Genomic DNA, 10787 nt, shown 5'->3' with positions numbered 1-10787 from the left:
TGATGGGGGAGACATGGAAAAGGCATATCTGGATGGATGCTTCTGAGAATTTTAACTTATCAGCTTGTTACGAACACCTTGGATTTGCAGAGGTGGCCTCCCTTCCTCACTAAGAGCTGCTGGAAGATGCTTAGGAGGCCTCTTCCCCACAAAGAACCAGGTGCTTCCTCAGGAGCTGTCCCCAGCTCCTCTCTGAGATGCCGGGCTGATGACTAGGGTTAAACCCAGCATAATCCAGCTGAGTACATGCTGGGCTTGGTAAAGGAGGGAAGATCCTGTACACTGAAGGAATGAGGGAAATGGGCTAGCTTGACTGGCTGAAGTCAGAGAAGTGTTCGTGGGATTGGGTTTTGATCAGGGCCCGGAATGTACGACTGGCTGAGCAAGAATTTACTGACTTGGGAACACGTTCTCAGGGTGTCGGATTTAACACCCTAGCAAGGATTTCACCACTGCTGGGGGGACTCCTAGTGCGTGAAAAAGTGACGTCCAACACTCAGTGACCCGGAAGTACGTGAGTCGCTCTGGAAGGTGGTAAAGGAAGGAATAAAAAGGCTGAGGGAGGTGGGAAAGATGGAATGAACATATGAGGCAAGAATGTAGGACCTCCTAGAAGATTGTTCCGTAGGAGGGCCCGAGGTCGCGGCTTTCACGTAGGCCAGGAGAAGTGTGCTGTGGGGCGGGGCACCAGCATCACGAAAACGTTCAGTGATGGCTCTCATTTACCGGGGATGCTGACAGGACAGATAGTCATGGAGACGGGCTTGTTAATATTCACAGGACTGATGGGGCCTGCAGTAGTAAGGCCAGGTGGCTCCACTTAACTGTCAGACGCAATTACCACAGGATTCGCAAGGTCAGAGGGGCAGTCAAGGGGCTTCAGGTGCAGGAAGTTGTGGAGGAATTTGATAGACCACAGCATCGTAGGTTTCCCTAAGAATCGTCTGTAACACTCCTAACCTCCTCAGGTCCGTCTGTAAACGTAGCTTCTGAAAGTCAGGTGTGCCTTGCCAGACTCTAGGTCCTACAGATTTTGATCATTGCCAACATGGCCTAAGATATCTCTTCACCTGAATTTTCCTTTAAGTGGAGTCCAAATGATTCCTTGATAATAGTTTTCATTCTAATTTCAGCCCTCAAATGAGAGTTAGAAATACTCTTATGAACAATCACAAGGTCCCACACTGTGCCTTACAGTAGGGAATATTTTCTGTAGGAGATGCCAGAGAGATGCAGTCTTTAAGAGTTGCTGGAGGGAGAAGCTTGAGAAAGAAAATTGTTTAAAACCCGAGAAGTTTATAGGAAGTAGACTTCTTTTGTGTGTGTGACATCACATATAATCTCCTCTGAGATAGTGATTGGTAAGATTAAGAGCCCTTCATGGGAAGGTGGACTTAATCACTCAGCTGATCACCACAATTATGATGAGTAAAATCATTTTTAATCAGACAGTTTTGTTTTTTATGTACTCTAAAGATATTACTTTCCTAATTTGCCTTCTTTATTAAGAGATATCTAATAGAAGAAAAAATCTGAACTTCTTTGAATACCTCTCTCTTGCTGGCAGATTTGAAACTAAATTTCCAAATGCGATCACAGTTTATCTGAGAAATAACTTTTACAAAAGCAGATATCAGAAGCTCAAATTATCATTTGGAGTAACTTCATGAATCATTCAGAATTTCCATTGATTTTGAGGCTATTAAAATGAATAAAGATGCCCTATTTTTCTGGCCATATTATTGAAGGCTTGTTTTACTTGCTTATTCCTTAGGGTGTAAATGAAGGGGTTGAGTAAAGGGGCAATTAATGTATTGAGCACAGCCACTTCCTTATTGAGGGTAACTCCTTTTGCTGAGGGTTTTATGTACATGAAGATGCAGCTGCCGTAAGAGAGGGAGATGACAATCATGTGGGAGGAACACGTGGAAAAGGCCTTCTTCCTTTGCTGAGCAGAGGGGATCTTCAGAACGGTCCGGATGATGTTTGCGTAGGAGAGAATCACCATCACCAGGGTGACCACCAAGGTCACAACTGCTAAGATAAAGTCAACCAGCTCCAGGAGTCGTGTGTCTGAGCAGGATATTTCTATGAGGGGTCCATAGTCACAAAAATAATGATTCAAGACATTGGAGGCACAGAAATCCAGTTGACTGGTTAGGATAATAGGGGAGAGGATGCTCAGGAATCCAGCCAAACATGAGCAGAGAACCAACTGGATGCAGACTCTGTTGCTCGTGATGGTCGTGTAATGCAGGGGTTTGCAGATGGCCACATAGCGGTCATAGGACATGGCAGCCAGAAGGTAAAACTCTGTGGCCCCAAGGAATATGGCAAAGAAATACTGAGTGAAGCAGCCAGCAAAGCTGATGCTCTTGTTCCCAGTTGAGATGCTGAACAGTAGCCTAGAGTAAAAGTGGTTGTAAAGAAATTTCTAGGAAGGAGAAGTTCCGGAGGAAGAAACATGGAGTCTGGAGATGGGAGTCCATGTAGTGTAAGGGTGATGATGTCAGGTTACCTAAGATGCTGAGTAGGTAGGTGAAGAAGAGAAGTATAAAGATGATACTCTGAATCTCTGGATTCTGTCAGTCCTCAGCGATGAAGTATTCTGTCATATAGGTGTGGTGTTTTCATTGTTAATATTGCTGCTTGTGAAGCTGAGAAGAAGAGAAAGGAGTGGTGAGAAGGACAACCAAAACTCGGGTATTGAGGGGAGATGTCGATTTCTCTTGAAGTGGTAATCCCTTTGGTCCCTCTGATCCAACAGAGTGTCTGTTTGTCTCAACTAGCCCTTCACAAAATCTGTTTATTACTAAGTTCCCGTGTAGGCAGCTAATTTCCTTTCCGAAGCCCTTTTCTCAGAACAACACAGTAGTCAGCTGGCCCACCTTAATTCCTCTCCTGCATTCAAACGTTTACCCACTTCCCTTTATCCATACTTTGTTTTGTTTTCTTTCATCTTCTATCGATGAAACCCCTCTCTAAGATCCTGGTAGTAATGTCTCATCTTTCTGCAGCCTTAATGCCCTTGGTGATTTGCTTTGTTGATGCTCTCCTGAACATATCGGACACCTGCTGTATCCTTTTGCTTTGCCTAATAACAATCCCCAACCCTCCAGTGCAGGAGCGAATAGTTCTTTTTATGTGTTCGGACTTCTGAGCCTGGTAGCATTGCTGGAGAAAGCTTTGCAATATTGCACTCTTTTCTTTATGTCTTCCCTTTCTCTTGGTTTTAACTGATGGGAGAGAGATAACAGATGGGTATATTCTAGGAGAGCTTTCTTTAACTGCTTAAAACAGTCAGGGAGAAATGTTTAGTGGACCTGGATCCCTTCTTATGTTCCCTTAGTCTCCAGGACGTAGATGTGACTCTTACCGAAAAGTAGAGAGAAGAGTCAGTCTGGTCACTTAAGGACTAATAAGGATTCCTCCCAGAAAAGAACCTGCCAGGGTCAAGGATCCTTTTGGGCATTTATCTTTGTTCTGATCTTCCAGTATCACTGGAACTAAGGATCTTCAAGGTGCCCTCTGAGGTGGGTGCTTATCCAGAACAATTTCATAGTGTAGGACCACCCTTGCCCTTGGACCATTGTAGCCACTGGACTGTAATGTCAAGGCAATGTCACCCTGTGATTGGGAGGCTCAGGCTTCTGTTCACAAGCCTTAGTCTTTAAGGAATTTCTCTATATTATCATTCAAAAATTTATATTTCCGTTTCAGAGAAATACCAGCACAAGTCGGTGTATATAATTGTTCTAAGATGTTCATTTCTTCAGTATTTGTAATAATGAAAAACTAAACAATAAAAATTCCACCAATAGGTGAATAAGTAAATAACTTACAACCATTTCTATTTGGAATAAAATGTGAAATTTATTCGTACTGGCTTCGACATGATACAACATACTGCTAGTGAATTAGATTGTTTCTCATTATGTATATTGTTTTATCTGTGGAAGAAACTGGAAATTCATGTGCATATTTCTTAAAGTGCATAGAAGAATGTCTAGAAAAATACCAGTCAGTGATAGCTATTTCTGGAATGCCACTGCACGAAAAATGAAAGACTTTCCCTTTTACATGGTACCCATCTTGATCATTTAAAAATTAAAAAAAAAACAAACAAGCCTGAATGAGAGTTAATCACATTAAAGTGGATCTCATATAATCTGTCATCATAGCAGGGTAATGTCAGTGACCTGTGGATGTACTTTTTGACAGTCAGGAAAGTTGCTGAGGGATCTTACCTCTTGATACACTGAAGGGTGAGTCAAAACTGAGAAGTCAGATGTGGTTGAAAAAGTGGAATAAAATGTAACGTGTATTCCACTTTTCTAACACCGCTTGATTCCCTGATTGTTCACAAAGCACACAGGCTTCTTAGGCACTAGTTTGGAAAGAAATAGTTTCTAGCTCCCCTTACCTGTAACCAAGCACTCGTTACTGCCCTTTTTATACACTGACCCCATTTATAATCGGCTCTGTAAGTCCTGAAGATGCTGCCTCATTTAAACTATTTGAAAAGCAGAGGAACATTTTACTCTTCAAAGTCTCATTTTCTCCATTTGGTCTGAAGACTGGTTATGGACTTCTTTTCAATTTATACCAGTTTGAGTGATACACATTTTATCTAGTTTACTCAGCAGAGACATTGGGGGATAAAATATTGTCCTGGGATCCAGGTCCAGAAAATTTTAATTAGTTTTTAAAAAAATAATGTTGGGAATTAACTTTTATCAGGTAATTAGGGAAGGTGCTCCAAAGAGACCCGTGAGGAAGCTGTCACAAGGGGGTCAGTTACAGGAGAAAAGCCCTGTGGGAAGTGATGCAATAATGATGATAATAATAGTAAAAACTGCAACATCAGTTTCTTTTTTTTTCACTATTTAAAGCCATGACATTTAATGAGATTACTTTTTAAAAAAATAGGCTATTTGTTTAGATTGGTTTCAGGTTTACAGCAGACGGAGCAAAAAAATACAGAATTCCCACATAGCTGTCCCCACCTACACATTTATACTCCCCTACCCTCCACATCCCTCATCAGTGAGTCATATTTGGTACAATTGATGAACCAGCATGGGCACATTATTATCAACCAAAGTCCATAGTTTACATTAGGGTTCACTCTTGATGTTGTACATTCTATGGGCTTTGACAAATGCGTAATGTCATGTAGCCACCACTATAGTATCATACCTAAAAATCCCTTGTGCTCCATCTGTTCATTCCTCCCTCCCTCCCTCTCCCCAAACCCCTGGAAACCATGATCTTTTTATTGTTTTGTAGCTGTGCCTTTTCCAGAATGTCATTTGGTTGCAATCGTACAGTTTGTAGCCTTTTCAGACTGGCTTCTTTCATTTAGTAATATGTCTTTTAAGTTTCTTCCATGTCTTTCATGGCTTGATAGCTCATTTTTTTCACTGCACATGTATTTTTTAGTTTACATGTATGTACTGTTCATTGTTTCTAAGAACATTTTTAAACTTACATAGTTTTCAAAGAAATAAAGCCAACAACAAAATAAAAATTAATTCAAAAGGATACATACACCTTGCTATTAACAGCAACATTATTTATAATTGCCAAGATGTGGAAGCATCTAAGTGCACGTCAATAGTTGAATAGATGATGAAGATGCAGCATACGTATATGTAATGGAATACAACTCACGCATGAGAAAGAAAGATACTTTGCCATTTGTGGCCCTTCATTCACTTTTTTTTTTCACTTAAAAAACCAGAATTTTGTAACCGACAACAGGGAAATGCAAATCAAAACCACAACGAAATATTACCTCACACCACTTAGAATGGCTGTTATCAAAAAGACAAGAAATAAGTGTCAGCAAAGATATGGAGAAAAGGGAACCCTTGTGCACTGCTGCTGGAAATGTAAATTGGTACAGCCACTATGGAGACAGTATGGAGATTCTTTAAAAAATTAAAAATTGAACTATCACACAATGCAGCAATTGCACTTCTAGGATATATATACACATATCTGAAGGAATGTAATCAGTATGTCAAAGAGATATCTGCATTTTGATGTTCACTGGAGCATCCTTCACAATAGCCAAGGTATGGAAATAACCTAAGCATCTGTCAGAGGATGATGGATATGCACACAATGGAGTATTATTTAGCCATAAAGGAAAGATATTCTCCTACTTACAATAACATGAATGTTCCTTGGGAGTATTATGCTAGGTGAAATAAATCAGACAGAAAAAGACAAGTATTGTGCTATCTCACTTTTATATGGAATCTGAAAAATCTGCACTCAGAAACTAAGAATAGATTGATAGTTACCAGGGACTGAGGAGTGGGAAAATAGGGACATGTTGGTCAAAGGGTACAAACTTCCAGTTATAAGATGATTAAGTTCTGGGGATCTAATGTACTCCATGTGACTATAGCTAACAGTATTTCACATTCAATGCCCAGAATTCACTCATCTTCTGTAACACACACACAAAGGTGGTTACTGAGGCAATGGAGATGCTAACTAACCTTATTGTGGTAATCATTTCCCAGTATATGCCTGTATCAAATCATCATGTTTTACACCTTAAACTTCAAGAAGGTTGTATGTCAGTTATATCTCAGTGAGGCTGAAAAAAATAAAAATGAAGGTATCTCTGAAAAAACTTACTGTTCAAATTTCCAAAAAGTAAAAAAATAATGTATACTTGGAAGTTCCTAAAAGAATAGTTCTATTCTCACTACACACAACAAAAAAACTAACTATATGGGGTGTTGAATGTGTTAACTAACCCTATTGTGGTTAACCTTATTTCAGTATATATATGTATATCAAATCATCACACTGAATAGCTTAAATTTACATAATATTATATGCCTGCTATATCTTAGCTAAGCAGAAAAAAATCCTACCTCATCTTTTCCAATGCAAGCATTTAATGTTATAAATTTCCCTTTACATACTGTTATCGCTTGCATTACAATTTGTGGTATATTGGGTTCTCATTTTAATTCAATTCAATATATTTTCTAATTTCTTTTGAGACTTCCTCTTTGACCTATGAATTATTGAGAAGTGGCTGTTTAATTTCCAAGTGCTTGGAGAATTTTCTGTTATGTTTCTATTACTAATTTCAAGTTTAGTTCCATTATGAGTTGAGAACATACTTTATATTATTCCAGTTTTTAAAATCTGCTAAGGTTTGTTCTGTGACCCAGGGTTTTGGTAAATAGTCCATGTACATGTGAAAAGGCTCTGTGTTCTCCTGTTTTAGGTGGAATCGTCTATAAATGTCAGTTATATCTAATTGATTTGATAGTGTTGTTCAGTTCTTCTAAATCCTTGCTTATTTTCTGTCCACTAATTATATGTATTACTGAGGGAGGGGTGTGGAAGTCATCAGTTACAACTGTGGATTTTCTATTTCTTGTTTGAATTATATGTTTTAACTTACATAATTTGCAATTGTGTTTTTAAGTACGTATGCATTTTGGATGTCTTCTTGGTGAATCGACTCTTTTCGTAATTAGTGTCTTCATGGTATATATTTCTAGATTATTTACTTTTAACCTGCATAAATCATTATATTCAAAGAGAATTTCACCTAGACAGCATATAGTTATGTCATTTAGAAAAAATCCATTCTGATAATCTCTATTTTAAATGGCATTTTTGGACCATTTATATTTAATGTAATTATTGATCTGTTTGGAGTCATGTCCATCATTTTATTATCTGTTTATTTCCTCTGTTTCCCTTTTCATGCCTACTTTTCAGTTATTTGAAGTTTTTTTTATGATTCCCTTTAAATTCACTTATTTCTTGTGATTTTTGACTGTGTCTCTGTGTTTAATTTTTGAAGTCATTTCTGTAGGAGTTACAATATGCATGCTTAACTTTCCCCAGTCCACTTAGAATCAAGATTTTACCTCAAAGGATGCAGACACCTTACACCATATAGGCTTTTTTGCCCTCCCCACTTTAACTACACTTTAAAAAACAAATCCTTAAAAAATGTGGATGTTTTTCCCTAAGGCATCCTTAGGCAGTTCTTTCACTCAGCCTCCTCAAGTTCATCTCCAAAATATGTCCTCTACAGCTCAGGGTCACTCAGAGTGCTGTAGGTTTTGTCCATTGCAACATGGCTGAAGAGTCTTACTCTTCTGAATCTTCCCTTAAGAGGAAGTTGGATATTCACTCTGTTGGAGATGCCCCTGGTGATAGTTTTCATTCTAATTTCATGACTGGAAGGAGAGGTAGAGTCATAAGTATCAACCCTACAACTGAAAATCCTTTTTGTATTAAATGTCTAAAAGGAGACAGTTTTAGAATTCTCAGAGCAAAAATAATGAGGAAGAAAATTGTCTCAACCTTAAGAGAAGATGGTGTTTTTTTTCAAGAGTGAAATAAAGCCTTATTGCAAAATGTAATTACTAGCCTCTTCTGGAAAATGTCTAGTATTTCTGAAAATATGTTTGCACAACTTTCTTAAAGACGTCCATGAAATTAAGAGCCTCATTTGTAAAGTTAAACTTTTCCAATAAGCCCAGGACCATCAGTCTTGTGACAGTCCTAGTAATTTTATCCAGTTATTCCATTTTTGTACTCAGACTGACAGTGTTACCTGCTACATCTTTTTTGTATAAAAATTTATCAAGTGGTTATATCTATATCCATTTTTAATCTTATTAGAAATTAAACTGAGAACTTAAAAAATCTATATATTCATTTGTTTTAGAATAATTGTATAACAAACATTTCTTTTTAGCACAATTTTTTTTTTACAAATAATATATTTTTATTTAAAATAACTATAATCTGCAAAAAAGTCATGAGAAGAGTGGTATTGTTTTAGATTTCTTGTAAAATTTTAAAATGTCTGGCTCAAAAATCTATTTACTGGGAAGAAATATTTGAACTGGTTTTGGAAGATTCCGCCCCCCCACTCCTTGGCAAGTCTGGAATATAACTTTGACACTTCTTTATGATAAATTCATCTGAGATGCTATTTTACTAAGGAGAGGGTTAAAGGAGTTCTGCCTTTGTTTTCATGGGGAGGAATTCAAGAATATTATTACTCTTCAGATTTTCTTTTGAGTTTGAGGTCTTTACATTCATTAAAGACTCACAATCTTTCTGGACACATCTTTGAAGGCTTGTTTTACTTGCTTATTCCTTAGGGTGTAAATGAAAGGGTTGAGTAAAGGGGCAATTGAGGTGTTGAGCACAGCTACTCCCTTATTGAAGGCAACTCCTTCTTTTGCTGAGGGTTTTACGTACATGAAGATGCAGCTGCCGTAAGAGAGGGAGATGACAATCATGTGGGAGGAACACGTGGAAAAGGCCTTCTTCCTTTGCTGAGCAGAGGGGATCTTCAGAATGGTCCGGATGATGTTTGCGTAGGAGAGAATCACCATCACCAGGGTGACCACCAAGGTCACAACTGCTAAGATAAAGTCAGCCAGCTCCAGGAGTCGTGTGTCTGAGCAGGATATTTCTATGAGGGGTCCATAGTCACAATAATAATGATTCAAGACATTGGAGGCACAGAAATCCAGTTGACTGGTTAGGATGATTGGGGATACAATGATGAGGAATCCCCCCAGCCAGGAGCAGAGAACCAGTTGGATGCAGACTCTGTTGCTCATGATGGTCGTGTAATGCAGGGGTTTGCAGATGGCCACATAGCGGTCATAGGACATGGCAGCCAGAAGGTAAAACTCTGTGGCCCCAAGGAATATGGCAAAGAAATACTGAGTGAAGCAGCCAGCAAAGCTGATGCTCTTGTTCCCGGTTGAGATGCTGAACAGTAGCCTAGGAGTAAAAGTGGTTGTAAAGAAAATTTCTAGGAAGGAGAAGTTCCGGAGGAAGAAATACATGGGAGTCTGGAGATGGGAGTCCAGTAGTGTAAGGGTGATGATTGTCAGGTTACCTAAGATGCTGAATACATAGGTGAGGAAGAGAAGTATAAAGATTACAAATTGAATCTCTGGGATGTCTGTCAGTCCCAGCAGAATGAATTCTGTCATATAGGTGTGGTTTCTCATTGCTGCCCTTTGCTGCCTATGAAGGTACAAAGGAAAGAAGTCAGTGATGAGAACGGAAGAGGAGCCCAGGAGCATTTAGAAGAGGTTAAGCTTTTCTTATTGAATTGGTTCAAATGCCTTTTTTTCCTGTCATTTTGATGTGGATGAGGTTTTCTATGGGACAGAGGGTGACTCGTCACAAGAACGATTTCCCTGAAGTCTCACGTGGGAGGGTGTCCTCCGCGGCCCCTTCTCAGGCTCCCCCTCAGCTCTCCTAGCCTGTCTTCTAAACCAGTGCCTACGTGATCATTTTCTGTTTTCTATTTTTATTTCCACTTTGAATGATAGCCCTAGTTTTGCTCTTTCATTGCTTCTGCTCATTTGGCAGTGACACCTCATTTCTGTAACTTTCTTGGTCTCTGTGTGAGAAGGAAAGCTCACCTGTTAGCTGCAGTTGAGGAGCCTTCAGGAGGGGATCAGCAATGCTGTTGTAACTGTGGTGACCAAAGATGGCCTAACTTCCCTTTGATGTTTTTGAATTTGTGGACCATTGTAACTAATATTATCAGTCTGTAAATCTTTGCTGCCAGTGTCAGCTTTTCCTCAGGCCCTAGTTCTCCTGTCTTAGATGGTTTTAGCAGAGAAATAGATGGTACCTCTCCAATCAGATCCCTGCTATAATTTTCTTCCGTATCCATGTCTATTATATTAATAAGTATGTGATATTCCTCTGGCTAGACAAATATAACTGGAATCAAAAGTTGCAAGCCTCACTTA

General features: G+C 39.0%; 2 protein-coding genes across 2 annotated transcripts; both read right to left on the bottom strand.

Annotated features, from left to right (window-relative positions):
- Positions 1-1534: 1534 nt before the first annotated feature.
- LOC116667832 (olfactory receptor 6C4-like) lies at positions 1535-3895 on the bottom strand. The gene is given in 3 exon segments (XM_032493880.1): positions 1535-2423; positions 2425-2582; positions 3884-3895. Coding segments are annotated over 3 exon segments (891 nt in total). The 3' UTR covers positions 1535-1702.
- Positions 3896-8997: 5102 nt separating this feature from the next.
- Positions 8998-10581, bottom strand: LOC116667805 (olfactory receptor 6C4-like). Its single transcript, XM_032493844.1, has one exon. It carries the CDS (start codon positions 10104-10106, stop codon positions 9102-9104), a length of 1005 nt encoding a protein of 334 aa, XP_032349735.1. The 5' UTR covers positions 10107-10581; the 3' UTR covers positions 8998-9101.
- Positions 10582-10787: the final 206 nt, after the last annotated feature.

Source organism: Camelus ferus, chromosome 12 (assembly GCF_009834535.1).
Source record: "Camelus ferus isolate YT-003-E chromosome 12, BCGSAC_Cfer_1.0, whole genome shotgun sequence".
NCBI lineage: Eukaryota > Metazoa > Chordata > Mammalia > Artiodactyla > Camelidae > Camelus > Camelus ferus.
This window is presented reverse-complemented; position numbering and strand designations above follow the sequence as displayed.